General features: G+C 42.5%; 2 protein-coding genes across 7 annotated transcripts in view; both read right to left on the bottom strand.

Moving 5' to 3' along the window:
- Positions 1-749: 749 nt before the first annotated feature.
- Positions 750-3,683, bottom strand: C2H1orf115 (chromosome 2 C1orf115 homolog). Its single transcript, XM_086629581.1, has 2 exons — positions 3,381-3,683; positions 750-869 (listed from the first exon to the last, which is right to left on the bottom strand). The coding sequence occupies exons 1-2, from the start codon at positions 3,681-3,683 to the stop codon at positions 750-752; spliced, it is 423 nt and encodes a 140-aa protein (XP_086485707.1).
- Positions 3,684-9,823: 6,140 nt separating this feature from the next.
- Positions 9,824-17,850, bottom strand: part of MARK1 (microtubule affinity regulating kinase 1) — a 59,808-nt gene continuing 51,781 nt past the window's right edge. For 2 of the 6 annotated variants that reach the window (XM_086631733.1, XM_086631735.1), the window contains exons 15-18: positions 16,840-17,001; positions 15,766-16,020; positions 12,924-12,968; positions 9,824-10,811 (exon numbers count right to left, since the gene is read on the bottom strand). In XM_086631733.1, the coding sequence (XP_086487859.1) occupies positions 10,457-10,811; positions 12,924-12,968; positions 15,766-16,020; positions 16,840-17,001 (817 nt within the window). In that variant the 3' untranslated portion in view covers positions 9,824-10,456. The remainder of the gene's footprint in view (positions 10,812-12,923; positions 12,969-15,765; positions 16,021-16,839; positions 17,002-17,850) is intronic. The other 4 variants (XM_086631734.1, XM_086631736.1, XM_086631737.1 and 1 more) reach the window with 3 other exon arrangements.

Raw genomic sequence — 17,850 nt, 5'->3', positions numbered from 1 at the left:
GTATTTGGAAGTTTCACAGTAGCAGGGGAAAAATTTAAAATGTTAATTACAGTGAACCTTTAATGCCTGAAAATTAGAAGACAAACACATCTCATTTTCTTTCTGGGTTTTTACATCAGTCTTGAAATTTAAAGGCTCATTATTTCCAGTGTTTGTGACACAAACAACTGCAATGCAACAAAGGTCTCTGTGTCTCAGACGATACTCCATTTATATCCAAGTATATTTTTAAGTATACTCATCATCTTAACCTTCTCAGGGGGAAAATAAAAAAGACATCAGAAAACCAAAGACTACCTTTTCCTGATCCCTTGTTAGCTGTTTCCTCCACTGCTTCGACAATTCCTCTCAGTATCCAGACTCGAATCTCCACATCCCCAGCTGCCCTCATATCCTCTATTTTCCTTCATTCCTCTCTCCCTCATCTACTTGCTTTTCCATCCGTCTTTGGCTCCCTTCCACACATAGCAACAAAACTCTAGAAAACCAACTCATGTCCGAGAACAAACTTCAGCTCAATTAGTTGAAGATTAATTTCCTCATCCTTGCATTTCTTTGACCTGATCTGATTTTATAAAGCGCTAGAAGCTTTTGCAGGGAAGAGCGCTCAGTCCGGGGGAAGGAGCTGGCAGAGGTGCTTGGAGCTGGGACTGATCGGCCGAGAGGTTTCTCAGATGCGGGTCTCAGATTTAATCCTAAGAAAGCAGCAACAGCCTGGCATCCTCCCCGGTGGGGTGCGCGGAGCTGCGCTAGCGGATGAAGGATGCTACCTGAGCTGCCAACCCAAAGGGAGCGGAATAGGCCGTCGCTAATCCTTGCAGGCCGACCACCAAGTAGCGGCATCCCTTCTGCAGAGCTTTGCCGACGTTCTGCGGAGAGACGGGAGAAGGGGATTAAAAAAAAAAAAAAAGAGAGAGAGAGGGGATAGAAAATATCTTCGCATAAAATCGTTCCGACAGGCAATGTCACCAACCCAGAAAACGAACTTCTCCCACAGCTTGTGAGGGCTTGAGCATGGAACGACATTTTACCGTCTATTTTTATATAGAAATACACACCCACAGAGTATAGTTAAACTGAACGGATGCAGCCTCCACAGGAAGCCAGGCTTTTACGTGGGCTTCTATTCAAGAATAAAACCAGCTTAAATTCACACCTAGCTTGCACAGGTACGTGTTTCCCACACACACATGTTCTGTTGGTAATCCTTAAAAGCACATAAACTGTTAAAACTGGTGCTGAACAAGGAGGCAGTAAATCACCAGGAATACTTGTATGGAAATTTCATTGCTTTTTGTCAAAACAAGATTTCTTTGGTCAAAATAAGAACGTTTTGACCCCTTTCAGTCTGTACAGGTTTAAGAACTCATCTGTGCACTGCATTAGAGATAACTTGCTACACATTATTTAAACAAAAAACCTTAATCTAATTTTAATTTCACTTTTGATAGCTTTTGCTCATATGGCTGGTCATGATCGGGAAATTAATACAACGTGGTCAGTTTGGGAGCAGTATCAGAATTAACTGTTAGTAACACTTCATGGCTGTGTGGGACTAGATCAGAACCATCTCTTGTAATATGGAAAACACCGAAACAGAGGATATAATTTTAAATATCATGAAATTGGTGAAATCCAGTCAATATCTATTACATTCCTAGGATTTCTTAAAGCTGGACTACAGCGGTACTGGCACATGAAAACCTTCAGCTGTCACGATGCCACTGCATAGCTGATTTTTGCTGCATTTACTCCTGTAGAAATTTACTTAAGGGAGTTAAGATGCAAAGCAAAAAGGCAGCTTGAGCCTAGGGACAGAGGAGGAGACGGAGGACCTTCCCTTCCTGTATCTGCCTTTGTCCTACTATGTTGCACTGGTGACTTCTTGCCTCCTTCCTGCAGCGTGTGCAACTCACCTACCCAGAGGACCTCACCAACACTTTTCATGAGTTGTCCTTTAGTGCCAAAGCCAAGCTGGCAAACCTTCCCCATGAGGATGTTGTCTGACCAATATAAAAGGGAATACACAGCATCCAAGAACTGGCCTGTGCTCTGAACACTGTTATAAGCACCTTCATAGCAACTGCACATATAGCAATAGCACTAATAGCAAAATTATGAGCTGCTGCGACACGGCCGTGCTCCGAAAACTGCTCTGTATAAATCAAGCCTACAGACTGGGGACTACTTCATACTACATGTGGTTACTGTGACTTGGAAGTCACGGTGCTGGAAACTCAAAGTATCAAATCCATCATGAAAGAATGAAATACGCTATTCATCTCTTTACGAAACAGTAGTATTTGTGAGGCAGCTCATGACTATGCTGTCATCTGCAAACTCTGTGAATTTCAAAAGTAATTTTGCCAAGCTAACTCGTATTTTCTGCATGTCAGACATAGCAAGCATATCTTTACCAAAACCATCATTTTTTCAAGAATGTAGCAGACTTAAGTCATGTCTCGTACCGACATCTGTAATCTCCCTGGTAGGAAAGGATTCCCAACACCAGACAGGTTTTTCCTGCAAACATTGAAACTGTTTTTCGCTACAAATAACCAAGATGTACCTGAGCTGTATTTAAGTGACCTGAGTAACAGAAAAATAACTGAATTCTTCCAAATAGCATTTTTGTAATTAAAGGCACCACTTATCCTCCAGGGTAAAAAAAAAAAAAAACACAAAACCAAAACAAAACCGAAAAACGAAACAACGAAATTAACCACCGGACTGCAGGACTTGTGACTTTCCACACAGGAAAGCAAAACAACTTTGATCCAAAATGGTAGTTACACAATGAAGAACTTGTTGCTTTTTTAATTTTAACTCCTACCAGTGATTTTTCAGGGGACAACTAGAAGGTAAACTGGCAAATGGGTGTTACTGGAGGGATGTTATTATCCTTTCTTTCGGTCACTTAGATAGAATCAAAAAAAAAAAAAAAGGCAGGTCAATTAACTGGAAGTTTTAAGGAATAGTGTCAAAACAATGACGCCGAGAGAAAGGCAGAACAAAGAAAGGCCAAGTACCCGTCACATGGACCAGCTTAGTGTCATTTTCACTCCGAAACGGCAGATTTTCTCCTCTTTGATCCAGGGCAGGGTGGGTGTCCTGCCTTCCCCGGCAGGACCGGCTCCTCCCTGGCAAGAGCACGAGTGAACCAGCGGGCAGACCCCCGCCTCGGAGCTGAGCATCGGCGCCTCAAATGCCCGAAGGGCAACAGGGACTTCCGAAAGCCCCTCGGAAAAGCCGCCGCCGAGACCCCGCTGCCCGCCCGTCCCCGCCGCCCGGCCTCTCCGCCCCGCCGCCCGCCACGAGGGCTCCCGCTCCGGCTGCCCCGGGCAGCGGCGGCGGGCGGCCCGGGAGCGCTCTGCCCTCACCTTGCCGTACTTCTTCAGCCGCTTCCCGTAGGGCCGCTTCCCGGCGGCCCGCGGCGGCACCAGCGGCTCGTAGGAGTCGGGCAGGAGGGCGAAGCGCACCTTCCTGGAGCCAGCGCCCTCCTCCTCCTCCTCCGGCGCCGCTGCCACCGCTGCCCGCGGGGACCCCGCGCTGCCCCCAGCTCCTGCCGCCGCCTCCTCCTCCTCTTCCTCCTCACCGGACAGGATGGAGACCTGGTCGTCGCCGGGCCCGCGGCGAGAGTACCTGCCCCTCGCCTTGGCGCCCAGCCGCGCACCCACCGTCATGGTGCCGCCGGGCGCCGGCCCGTCTGCGCGGACCTCCGGGCGCTTCCTCCGCCGCCGCTGCGCCACAGGTGTGGCCGGAGGCGGCCGCTGCCCCCTCCCCGGGGCGGGACGGTTGCGGGAAGAGGCGCCCCGGCCCCCGCCGCCGTACGGGCTGTGGCCGCGGAAACCGGCCCGAGGTAGCCGGGTTAGGGCTGGCGGGGTCGCGGCGTCGGGTACCGGCCCCGGTGCGGCAAACCGCGTCTCGCCTTGCTGGGGAAGCGGGGAGTTGCCGAGGGAAGCCCGGGACTCGCCCCCCGTCAGCTCAGGAGAGGGGGAACCCACCGTGTCGCTCGCGGGACTCATCCCCCCTCAGTGCACCCGGGCTGCTCCGGCTTCCACACCGGGACCTCCTGCGACAGGAACACTGAAACGGCTCCTTCCCTGGCATCGCATGCACCACTCCGTGCCAGCAGCAGGCTTCACAGAATCGTAGAATCATAGAATGGTTAGAGTTGGAAGGGACCTCAAAGATCATCTAGTTCCAACCCCCCTGCCATGGGCAGGGAAACTCTACACTACACCAGGTTGCCCAAAGCCTCATCCAACCTGGCCTTGAACACTTCCAGGGATGGGGCATCTACAACTTCTCTGGGCAACCCGCCTGAAAAAAAGCCGAACTCCCTCGTAATCCCTTTGTCGAAGGTGTTCCTACCTCCAGCCTCGGGTGAACAGCATCTCCGACGTATGGGCAGGGCTCCTTTCTGCTCCCCCAGGCCAAGGGGAAAGTAGCGAGGCCATCATTTAAAAGCAAAGTTTTTTGCCCAGATGCAGGGGGGCTGACAGGCATGCGCCTCTGCAGGTGGGTGGGCTGCAGTTTAGGAAGGGCACTTCCTAAGTGGCGTTCGTATAGCTGGGGTAGATCAGGAAAAGCAAAATTGTACAGGGAGGATTGGTATCATTTATTAAACCAGTTAGTCTCTTTACCAACATTTGATAGCAGTACCAGTATTTCGCATAAGCAGATGCAATAAGGGGAGACTAATCCTTTACTGTGGATTTTTCTTACCAAGAAACAAAGCCTTGAAACTGTGTCTCTCCTAGGGGTGCCCTTAACATTCAGCAAGTAAATCCTGCACCTAGCATAGTTCTCTGCTCCAGGAACATTGTTTAGCCATCGCCTCAGCTCAAGTCAGAAAGCTGTGTAATGGAGAGCCTGGCAAGTCCTCTGAAGGGTGGAAGGCGTGAGCTAGGTGAGCTAGGTCTCAGGTCTGTCGCTACCAGAAAAGTGCTCTCTCTCTTCCCCTATTTTGTATTAAAGGCATCACCACTCCTGCTAAGCATGGTCAGGTTTTTAATTTAAATCTCCTGAAGGCTGAGGTGAAGACCTAAACCAAGGACTGGATTTCATGCTCCGAGTACCAGTCCCAAATGGACACCTGCCACAGATCGTGGGCTGCCCTCGGAGCGCCTCCTTCCTCCCGGCCTCAGCTGCGGCAGCCCTGTGGGACCCACTTCTGAGCCACCCAGTTCTCTCTCCCACCTCCTGGAGCCGGCTGCTGAACTTGCCTACATCCTGGAGGTGCAGGTATGGCCTGAACGCTGCAGAGACAATGGAACAGAGTAGCACCATAGGTCCTCTCCTAGGTACTTATTTGAACAGCGTTCCTGTGATAGAGCCTGAAACAGCAAGGTATGGGAGTTAAATTTTGCATGCGCCGATACATTGCTGTAGATTCTAATGTTCTGCTTCCTTAGATGGTTTGAAAGACGAAGTAGCAGCATTGAGAAATAAATCATCAGTAATCTCTAAGCAGCTGTCGAATGGGATCTTTCATCTCGTTAACCTCAAGCCGCCTTAAAAAATTTTAAAGAAAAAAAATGGCATGAAGTATTTTTCTGGGGCTTTGAAAAGTGTTTGCGTCTGGGTTTTCTATTTATAGATCCATTACTGAATGTATACTTTGCCCCTAAACGAGGCAAGTGCAAGGTTAGCAAAAGATAACCTGTCTCCTCAAGAGGGACAGGCCTATTCCCACACACTGGGTTTGTATCTTGCAAGTTTATTTTTCAGAGTTCAACTGTCAAAACCTCAGAGAACACACCTCAGTGGAGATTTACTGTCTCTGCTTGCACGGCGGCAGAGGAACCACAACACGTTCCGAGATTAAGAGGTCCAAGGTACCTCTTAGGTGTATGACACCGGGTATCAAAAGTCTCGGGCCTGACAGCTCATGGAATTTTAGTATCGTGTAACTACATGGTGTTAATGACGCCACTTGGTTCTCACGCATTATTTTTCATCCACAGAAGTGGGAGCAAACGTTTATAGTCCTTTCATTGCCCTACATATATGTGATGGGTTTGTGTAAAAGGGTTCTGGTGGCAGGAGAGGGGATTTGCTCCCTGTGACTTCCCTGGTTTCGGAACTGGGTCAGACCCGGTTCTGGCCACCAGATTGGACTCCCATCCCCCTCGGGGTTGAGCCAATTGGCGCCTCTGCCAATTGCCCTATTTAAATTGGGACAAAGGAACCGGAAAAGGTGCTTTGCCCAGGAGTGAGGAGAGAAGGGAGGAGGGCACTGCTCCTGCTCCCTGGCTCCCGGCCAGGCGGCTGCCCGCACCAGGCCGGCACCACCCGCTGAGGATGGCGATGGCAGAGCCACCAGGGGAACTCAGGGAGCGCCTCGCTCCCAGGATGCCCACTGGGCCAAGTTCACTCAGAGAGGACTAAGACCTGAGAGAATGGCCACACCGACACCGGGTCAGTGAAGGTGGAACGGGACGAGCTGTGCTGGAGCTGAGTTTCCCCTGCAACCGGTGGCGAGATGGCAGCAGCCCCCCTGCAGCCAGGTCAGGCTCGGTGGAGTAGAGATCCATTTGCAGCCCATGGAGAAGCCACGTTGGAGAAGAGATGCCTAAGCCTGAGGACAGTCGTGGAGAACGGGACACACGACAAGGTAGAGAGGCATCTAAAGTCCGTGGCCGTGGGACGACCCACGCCAGAGCGAGTGGCAACAACTCCGCAAGAATCTGTGACTGTGGTAAAAGCCTGCACTGGAGCAATCTAATGGGGAAGGATTGCATCCTGCAGGTAGGACTTACGCTGGAGAAGTCTGCATATTTTTCTTGTGAGTAGGGGATCCACTGGAGCAAGGGAAAAAGGATGTAAGGACTCCTCCTCCTTTAAGAAAAGGAGCGACAGTAACAACATGGGATGAACTGACCTGCACTCCCCCATTCCCTGTCCCTCTGTGCCGCTGGGGGAGGAGGTAGAGCCGAGAAGAAAAGGAAAGGAGGGGGGAGGTGTTGTTTTTAAGATCTGGCTTTGTTTTCTTTTTATCCTCTCAAGTAACTTGTTAATAAATTATTTTATTCCCAAGCAGAGTCTGTTTTGCCCGGGTGGTGGGTGGGTGCTTTCTCTGTTCTTGTCTCGACCCTCAGTCCTTTTATTTTTTTTTTTCTCCTCTCCACTTCACTTGGGGAAGGAGTGAGTGAGCAGCTGTGTGGAGTTTAGTTTCCGGATTGGCCTAAACCACAACAATACATTTGAGTGTTTTAAATGGGACTACACAAAAAGGGATCTTCAGTCTGGAAGTACTGTATAGTACTACATATACACCTTTAAAGGTATACTACTCAGCATACCTTTAAAGAACGCAAAAAAAGCCAACCTCAACCCAGAACAGCAGAACCATGCGGTAGTCCAACTGTTCACTCTTCTACCCCTCACCTCGAGCAGCCCCTAGAAACTCTGCCAAGGAATTACAATCAAATACATAAGCCCTCTGGAGATCTGAGACATCTCTATCCCTTCCTGGAGCTGTGGAACATGACATGGCATTTAACAGTCTTTCGGATTTCTCAAGTTAAAACCGTGCTGATAAAACGCCACACTGATGTGCTCCCACGTGAAAGTCAGGCTGCATTTCAGATCCAAATGTTCTCATCCCAATCTTACCCAAGGAGTAACTTACATGTAACAGCTACATAACAAGGCAGCTGTTGAGAGACTCAAAAACCAGGCATGGATAGATTCAGTATCCAACATCTTGCTAAGTTCTATACCAAGTACCATCTCCTTGCCAATAAAACCAGCAGTTCTGAAAAAGTCTCTTTCTCAGATCTTCCTGCCTTATTCCTGCCAGGAACAGGAGATTTGGAAAGCCAAATGAGGTGTTTGGGTGCAGCTACACCTTTCGCACTCGGATTGTGCCCTCGCTGAAGCACTTGGTATACTTACTATGGAGAGTGTAATGTGGTTCACAGCTCGTCTTCCAACAAGGCAAAAGCAGGAAGGAGGTGAGCAGGGTCTGGGAATCAGGGAAATTACACAGTGCTGGCAGTTACTGGAAATCACATCATTTGCAAACTGCCCGTATACAGAAAAATTAAGTTGGCACTCGGGGGTGCCACGTTTTATGGGAAAGTTGAACCAAAATGTGTAACCTCTGTCCTCTTGGAATGCTATCTGTGCTTTGTGGAACACCAATACATCTCTGGTTACACGAAGCACTGAAAACCAGCAACAATCTAGGGCAAAGTCAGCCGGGTAAAATCACGGCCTGTAAAGTGGGAAGCTATCCTAAGTACTTAATCTACCGCCTCACAACATGACCTATTTTTTTTTCCCACTGAACCTTCTCAAAAGGCAAAGGGTTTTGGTTCATGTCTAAGTTCATACAAGATCCTGGACTAACATCACCGTTACGTTCCAGTGGTGTATTTTCAAGGACAATTGAACACTCATGGACATTTACGAGTAAATTGAGCAGATGCACAAACCCCTCCTAAGCCTGACTTTTGGTGAATTTCCGGCATAGCTCCTGGATATCCCTTTCTAAGAAGGGCTAAACCACTGATACTTTCTGGACAGTGCAGGACCACAGAACCGATGCAATGCTTATCCTGAATTCACGCAACGTAGAAGACGAAGCCTGTACACCTTTAGGTTATTTTGCTACCTGCAGTAATTATTGCGCTTTTATGAAGGGCAAACAACAAGTATTTTAGTACGAGAACTGTTCAAGTAAGTTTTAATAGAGTGCACCAGTGAATCAAGATGACTTGCATCAGATTTTGTTTCAATGAACATCAGATAAAAAAAAAGAAAAGGGGCTACAGTTCTTTCTTTCCAAACACCACCCTTTTTCTAAGGCAACAATACACGTCCATTTCCGAACATAACCGTTACATAGGAAAGCTACATCACAGTACAGTATGTAAAGTCCATCTCGGTCAAGAAGCCATTAGAGAATGGCACATTTACTACACTTACAGCCTTCTAACTTAGGGTTACAGAGTTTACCACAGCTTTTTTTTTAAGTTTTATTTTTTAAAGTGACAATTTCTTAATGAACTTTCTATTCTTCACGAGAGTGTGCAGATGGGGCCCATATGTTGATATTACAGTAATTACGACATTAAATAACATTGCACAACCAACCTCTATGGTTAATTCAGTACAAAATAACAAGTATTAAAATGTACCAGTACTAGTGGTTTTACATAGTTTATAATCATTAATTATGAAGGAAAAAAATGTGGTGTGTTTTTTTTTTTTCTTTTCTTTTCTGTAGGCAAGTGCCTAATTACAAAGCTGCACATTACAGGCATAATGATGTGGAATAAATACAAGAAATCTGGTAAAATATTAAACACAAACAGGTTACATGGGAACAAACTGTACAACCACAAAAGCATAAACCAACAATTTATCATTATAAACAATGTATGTTTAGCTGTAAAATATTATGTGGAATTGCATGTACTCTTTGGGGGCACATGTTCCAAAAGCCAAGCTAATTCCTGAGGTGGTATTATTAACTTATACAATTGGTCAACACTTCAGATTACCTTGTGCTATTAAACAGTCCCAATATTAATATATTTCCATAAAATGGAATTTATAGTATTCTGAAGGCAGCAAACCAGTGATATTTTACACCATGATATTCAACTGAAATAATTAATGGTTCTCCATTTTGGTGCTACATTTGTTAGTGGGCCATGGGAGCACGCACTGTAATTTGCAGACAGAACATCACTTACGCCTGTGTTCCCTTACCGTGTTCCCCCACAGCTCTGAGCTGGCCCAAGGCAGAACAAAGTTTTTAAACTGTAAGTGCCAACACTGTAAACATGTTTGTTTGGTTTTGTTTGTTTGTTTTGTTTTTTTTTATTATTTTTCCCCCAACTAAACACTGTCCAATAACAAGGATAAGAGCCAAAGATAAGCAGGAACAGTCTCGTGTAGAACAAAAGCCGATTATTCATCGACTTTTGGTTCAAATCATGAACAATCTTTAAATAATTAAAAATGGTCATGCTACAGTCGTGAAAACTATTATTGTGCATTTGACTCAGGACACAAGTTTTTTAAAAAACGCATGATAGAGGTAAGACTTATAAAAACCACCAAAAATGTAAATGATAGGGAAGAACTTTTCCAACTGAAAGCATCAAACATACATTTCTGTGCAGAAATCTAGACAACTATACAAGATCTGAATTTAAGCAGTCATCTTTTTATTATACAACTCTATGAACATAAAATGAACAGAATGCTCTATATACTTACCTGTACATGTGAACATAACTTCTTTAGCTACAGTTATTTAATATAGGTCATACTGGATTTAACTTTACAATTCTGAATAACTATGTATAACCTTATTGCAATAAGGGCAATTTCTACATGGGGAGTTTCACAGGCCAATCACATTAGGCGTAACCAGTACATTCAAAGTGTAGATCATGTATGAATCTTCCCTGATCCAAAAAAATTTAGGTTCTGCTTACAGCTTAAGCTCGTTTGCTATCTTGGATGCAATGTTCTTAAATGCGATAGAAGTCCCAGATATTCTCTTGAAACGAACTCCGTTGAGCGACAACCGTGGCAGTTTGCAGACCTCCATCTCCCACTGAACGAGGCTATCTTGTCGTGCATCACCGTGAACACAGAAGAGCAAAAACCTCTCTTTTTGTTCGTAATCACAGTTATTAGCGTCTAACACTTTCCGAATCTCTCTCATCATATCATTCGGGTCCATAGAACTAGTAGTCTTCATACTCCACGTGAACCGCAAGGAGCGTGGCTTCGAATCTTTGCTATCCTCCTTCTCTCTGTCTTTTGGCTCCCCAGAAGCACTCCTGGAAGAGGTGACATACAGAACAGTCAAAAATAAAAGCAGTATAGCCAAGAGACAGAAGAGAAATATAGTTCTAGAACAGGGGTTTCTAAACTGTGACTGACACACCGCTAGTCACACGCAAGCTAATTCAAAGAGTTAGATGGATACTGTTGGAACGGTTGTGCACCATCTCCTACACTCATGTGCGCTTCGGCACAGTGCTGGGAGCTGCCACCAGCACCAGTACAGATCCCAGTGGTGGCACACAAGCAAAAGCAAGTTTGGAAACCCCTGCTTTAAAACGTTCTGATGACATGTGCAATGGTAACTGCAGCAGACACACGTTACTCCATACTGCTCCAAAGAAAGTGAAATCTATGTAAAAGCATGACTGAAGTTCTGCTGGTTTCATGATCTGGAGCATGCCATACACCAACAAAACTGAAGTTGAGGGACACAATCCTGAAGCATAAATCATACTGTAAAAAGCAGCAGAGGAAGAAACCCCACCCTGCGATTCACAAGTCTTCAGTTAATTCCCTCCCTTCTTTTCCATCTTTCCTTTTTGTATCTATAATGTATTTTTGACCTCTCTCTGTGTAAAAAAACCTTATAATAAAGTGCTTTATTTTAACTGATGAAACAGAATTTTGTGCTGTAATTTGGTTGTAAACAGCTTGTTTGTCAACCAGTTGAGTAAACAGCCAGCAGCTTTTCACAGAAAAAACAGTGACATGTAGACACAAAAGTGTTTTAGTCGATACAATGACTTGGACAAAATTTCAAGAGAGTAATTTCCAATAAATGTTCTTACTCTGGCGCTTCTTTACCAAACAGATTACTTATTCCATTGTTTTGAGAAACAGCACTAATTATTTTAAAGTAATTCCATGGCCAACTATTTCCGTTCTTGTCCCAGGTACTCAAGATGCCTGATGCCTCCCCATCTGTCACTGGGGAAAGGTGCTGTTCTCATTTTGGTAGTCTATAACTGTCACTATTCAGAGAGGAGTCAAAACAAGCATTTTTAATTTAACTTTCCGCGTGATCCCCAGAGAACTACATCAATATTAAGGGATAGAGCATGGCAGGGATAAGATCTCAAACGACTTTTAGCCCAAAACAGACACTGTAGGATGACAAAAAGTAGAGGAAGCTAGAGAATGAAAGCAAGAGCTGAAAGCAACTTCACAATTCATTTGAACATTTCATTAATCTCTTTTCCCTTTCCACATCAAGAATTCGACAGCTAATAGACTTTGAATTGAAAAGGGCTAACGTAGATAAAATGCATTGTGTATTATACAATGTATCCTGTTAAGAATGTGCTGCTTTTTTTTTTTTTTTAAATAAAGGCTTTCTGTTTTGAAAACTAAGTCAATACTTTCTGTAAGTGACCAGTTTAGAATGCAAACTACAATGCCTGTTCATTAGAGAGCATAAAAATAAAAAGTTATGCACTGTGCTAAGCACACCAAGAATGCAGAACCAAATGCTGAAACATGGCAAGAGAGCAGATACACTGGAAAATGAGCATATGAAGAAATGCTTTATTACTAACAAAGCATCTATAGATTTGTGTACAGCAGTTGCCATACAAATTCAATATTTAGCAGTCACCACCCTTTTTGTCTGAATGTCACTTATTTTACTTCTCAGTGCAAAGTGACATTCTTTTTAAGGGACTATAAGGTGTTTACTTCTGGCAAACAGCAGCTTTAGCTTTAGTAATGAACACAGTATGTAGCTATAGTAAAAATTTAATATATACATACATTCACACACATACAAAGTATGCTACATTTTCCACTGAAACCAAAAGTAAACACCACTAAATATTTATAAGCCAAAACATGACTTTAAGAGCCTAAATGATTGGTTAACTCCTACAGGGGGCTTTTTTATTCAAAGGAATATGCTTAAATGAAGTTTTATATTAGATACTTTGCAAGAAAGCAAAATGAGGGATAAAGGACCTCACCAAAACCCCCTCCCCCCAAATAAAAAACATTTTTGAAATGAAGATTACTTAAGTACTATGCTATTTTACACCCTGATTAAAATTTTTAAGAAATCACTTAAACCTTGATGCGAAAGACCTAGGAGCGAAGTATTAATAGTGGCTCCTCACCTTGAGGTGTCAGTTCTGCCACTGGCTTCGCCTTCACTTGGATCCCTCAAAACAAAGTTAAGGTTGAGATTCAATGATAAAGGTGAAAAATAAAAGTTAAGAAAACCTACATCTAGAACAATGTTAAATAGCTACTGAACAAAAAAAATAATCAGTATAATAATGTCAAGCCTAATACTGTTTAATAGTATTTTTTTCACAGCTGTAATTATAATTCCCCTTTATGATACCTTAACTTCCTTCAGCTCCGACGTGTAATTGTTTAACTTTTTTTTTTTTTTTAATTGATGCTAAAATTAACACGTTGTTCTCAACCTACTGCAGACAGAGCAATGGCCACATGTAATTCCAGCAAGCACAGAGGAGCAGTAGATCAAGGTGGTCCAAAGGGGCTCCGCTCTGCACCCTTCTGGGCCAGGCCTTCAGTCCTCAGTCCTGAAAGCACTTCGGCACATGCCCATGCTTAAGCACACTCAAGTAATTAAAGGTAAGACGTGCCTAAGAGTTTGTGAGACCAAATGTTTGGAGCCCAGTTCAGAAAGGTTACTTCAGCATCTGCTTAACTTTAAGCAAATCAGCCGTTACATTGACCTTGGCAAGATTACCGGTGAGTTTGAGGTTAAACGTATCTTTTATATCTTGTTGAATTAGAACTGTACTTTACCAAGGAACTGTTCTGTATTGTGCCTTTTTAGTCTGAAGCAACTTGAAAAATATCCACAGATTGTATGAGCCACCTAGGTATGTTCCTAGTGCTACTCTACAAACATTTTAGCACCCAATTTCAATTAGCTAATTAAATACCTTCAAAACACAAATACTCTATCTAGTAACAAATATAAGAGAAGTATGATTTGACATAAATCATTGATACAAAATACTTCAATACCCTATTCATTAAGCATTCTAATTATGCACTTATTTTATATACTTACCAGAAAAGGCATTTACCTTTGCCAAAAGATAGTAAAAAAGTCTTTCATGACATGTTCTAATCAAAGTATGCTTTAAACCATTATTTCCTGAACAGTACAGAAGTTAAAAGGCATGCAGTTATGTGATCCAACTGAAAGAACAGCAATAACTCCCCTGAACCTCCACCCCTGTAATCCCAGCCACTAAAAGTCTCAAACAACTCAAAGTTTAAAAAAAACCCCTACAACAAAACACCAACACCTCCCCCACCCCCCCAAGCAACAAAACAAACAAAAACTCTGAGGCCTTCACTATTGGAAAACGTATTTGTAGCACTATAAAACATAAGAGGAAATTGTATAAAATGTTCTATAGTAAAGATCATTTTAAAAGTCATCACTTTACAATGTTAATTCTAAATACATAGTTTACAATATTATTTTAATATTGTAGTTTAATTGTGTATAATGAAAACATTAATTATTTGATCTGACTCTTCATAAAAATTCAAGATACCATTCTTTGCAAAAAACAATGAGCTATAATGCAAAAAACCAGCCTGTGCTCTTGAAATTGTTTAGTTACTTAACAGAAAATACCTTTCGTATTTGGAAATCTACACTGACAACACAGTTGATTAAATTTGCTGTAACTTTTTTTTTCTTTTTAAAACCAGAGAACAAACTCTTTCCCCTCAACTATGTATGTGCTGGAGATACCAATAATGGAGGATCATAGTCCTGTATCCTCAGGTTTCTGAAAAAAGAAAATCATTCACATACTTTTCTTTTTTCTTTTACATCACCGTAAGAGGTATTACTTAGACACAAACTGACACACTATCAGCTCACTAGGTTAAATCAATTTTATGAGGAATCACTGCATTTGATTTCTTTCTCTCTTCTCTTGTAACATCACCTTACACAGTTAACGATATTTTACTTACAAATTTGTCACTACTAGCTTAACTCAGCTTTGACTCCCCGCCCCCCTCCCCCAAATTATAGAATTCAGTACATAACAGCATGATTCTGCAAAGAAAATAGAGGCTTCCAAGACACAATTCTGTTGCAAAACTGGCAATAATGCTGTATGGGGACGCATCCATAAGTAGGCTTAAGAATTATACGTAAACCACTGCTGGAAAGACGCAAACTGAAAATTAAGTCCCCTTTTGGGAAAGCTATTGTTGACTGCTAAGTCAACAGTCACTTGATATTAAAGTGTATTTGAAAATCTTTCCAAGCACCTTTCCTCACAGTATGATGACTGTTAGCATCATCACAAGAATGAATGCAGTTCCAGGATGCGTGGGTTTTCTTCTTTCAGAATCCTGAACTTAGATTTGAAGAAGGTGGTAACATGATATGAGAGGCTACATGATACTGAAATATTAGTATTTCCAGACATCCAGACTTCTGCCCACTTCTAAGCTTCTCATTTATTCACAGATTTTAGAAGTCCCTGAAATAATTTGTTAATACCTAGTTCCTCTAAGCACAGCAATAAAATGGTTATAAATATAGCCCTTGCAATAAACTGCACCCAGTTATAAAAGTAAAATATTAACATTAAATGACTTGTTTTTAAGTCACTGATTTCAGTACTTAAGTTCATTTGATTTTAACTTAATTGTAGCATCTTTGTATTTTAGCTGCAAAGCATGAGCAAAAAACCCTTTTGAGTGGCATTCTCTTGCTCCTTTAAGATAAGTAGCGAAACAGCTGGTCACACATAATGGTTACAATATACACAGAGAAGTAAAACAAGGCAGATTCTGGAAGGAACACACAAAACAAGCAGCATTCTAACTAAATTTACATTTACTTCAGACTTAAACTGGAAATTCTCAATGACTTTGCAATATGGCCCTAGTTATAAGGCTGGGCTTTTTTTTTTTTTTTCTCTTAAAAATCGAGGTACTAACCTGCGAACAAACTTGGAAGTTATCTTGCTTATTATACCAGTTGATGTCCCTCTTCTAGCATGTGCAAAAGCACCGGTTTCATGTGATGGTGAGGCGGGTGGTCCATTGTAAGTGGCATTACGCCGCTCCCTTAGCTGCTCACCATGGAAAGTGCTTCGACTTGAACTCCCCCGAGGAAAGCGGGTTCGGTCTGGAGTGGTAGTGCTAATACTATGAGCAGATGGGGAAGCAGCAGGCACTCTTTGAGTTGCACTGCTGGGAAAACAGAAGCATAAATAAAGAGAAAGACTATGCTAGCAACCCTCCTACATGACAACCATTTCTCAAAGACAGGAAAAAAACCCCGCTCTTGATTTTTTTTTTTTTTTTAAAAAACTGAATCTGCTACTGATTTGCTTTTATGATTCATACTTAGAAATAATCAAGTGATATTTTCATTGTAAAATCAAATTATCTCGAATGTTAAGAGCAGTTAAAAAAGTATACACAGATAATAAGACAAAGGAAAAAGGCAGAAAAGTCTGTAGTAAGATCTGAAAGTGCTCCCAGCCCTCTTCCGGAAAAACATGTTCATCATAAACCTTTAACACACAAGCACTCCAAAAACTTAACAGATATTTCTTAGGAAGTAATCATCTGGCACAGATAAAACATATAATGCTACTTGGCAGTTAATAGTAGGAGCAACTATACTATGGTGCTTTTAGAGAGAAATGAGCCTGGCAATCTACAGAACCAAGAGATTAACATTTCAGTATTTCATCTGAATTTATGGTAGCCTGTGTTATACCATCCTGTCTAAATTAGTTAAATTTTTTAACTACTTAAATTTTCCAGAAGTTTCCAGAGGGAGGCAGTCAAGGAACAACTTTAACTGTATGCAAACATGCGTGATGAACAAAATCAAGCTTAAATCATCTGTAATACCCACACTACTTGAGCGAGCTACTGTTGCGAAACAGAACACGATATGACCGTTTTGAATAGATTGCAAGAGTACTGAAGTATATCAGGAACTGAACAACAATGTTTTTAAAGTGCACAGCGTTAAAGAAATGACAATCAATTTATTACCTTGGTCGGTAAGCTTCAGTGCCATCTTTGATGGTTGGCAGTGTAACTTTTATAGGATGACCAGAGGCAGACATAGACTTTTGATGTCGAGGCCGTGTCGATACAGTAGAAGCTACTGCAGAGCCTGCAGATGATGTGCTACTCGCAGACATTTCTGTTAGGCTTTTACCATGGCAGCAAGGCGGAGGGATGGACAAATGAAAAGGGAAAAGAAAGGTTAGTGTAAAATCCCACAGAAAACAGGGAAAATAACAACTCATTTTTTCTTTCAGAACATAGCAAGTGCTGTTTAAATAACCAGAAGTCTGAGTGACCAGACTGCCTTAGTCAGCTAAAGTAGAGATTACAGAATTCTGAGAAAATTATGTCCATTCATAAACCAAATCACCATAAATGTTAAATCAGTCCTTTTCATTCCTCCCAAGATTGAATAATGTGTGTGTAAGCTTTAAAGTAATGAAGAAAGACTACAAAGAATACATGGCAATAGTAAAAAATACTGAAAAAGAAATTTGCAAAAGACAAACAGATTGATTGAAATAAACTCTCCTTTTGTGAAGTGAATACCTTTATTTTCAGTTAAAACTCAAACACCTAAAACTTGAAACACTTGGAATTGCTGTCACATTATCAGTTAGAAGTGACTCTGTTTTTAAAGGACCTGGGCTATCCCAGTCACTGCTAGGCTGAGCCAACCCTTTCAAAACACAGTTCCCTCTACTGGTACTTTTATTTCTGCTTCACCTAAGTGGCAAGGAAGAGATGGAAATAGCAGCAAAACTACTGTGTTATTAATTTTTTAAAACAAAAGTCAAATGACTTAAGCCAAACTACAGCTTTGCTTCTACAAGCACAAATGAAACTGCATTAACAATGTATTAGCTATGACAGTCCCAAAGCTAAATAGTATCTGTAGCAAAGAGGTAAAGATTTTGGATGAATAATCTGATGACACAAGATGCTCAGCTACACCAAATCCAAACTCAACTGCAACACAAGGTATTGTAAGAA

This window comes from Tauraco erythrolophus, chromosome 2, assembly GCF_009769465.1.
Source record: "Tauraco erythrolophus isolate bTauEry1 chromosome 2, bTauEry1.pri, whole genome shotgun sequence".
Taxonomy (NCBI): domain Eukaryota; kingdom Metazoa; phylum Chordata; class Aves; order Musophagiformes; family Musophagidae; genus Tauraco; species Tauraco erythrolophus.
Note: the sequence above shows the minus strand (reverse complement) of the source record. Positions and strands in the feature narration are given on the sequence as shown.

Coding starts and splice junctions, on each gene's coding strand:
- C2H1orf115 (XM_086629581.1), bottom strand. CDS start 3,683: ATGACGGTGGGTGCGCGGCTGGGCGCCAAGGCGAGGGGCAGGTACTCT. Junction 870..3,380: donor GGCTGAAGAAGTACGGCAAG/GTGAGGGCAGAG, acceptor GTCTCTCCGCAG/AACGTCGGCAAAGCTCTGCA.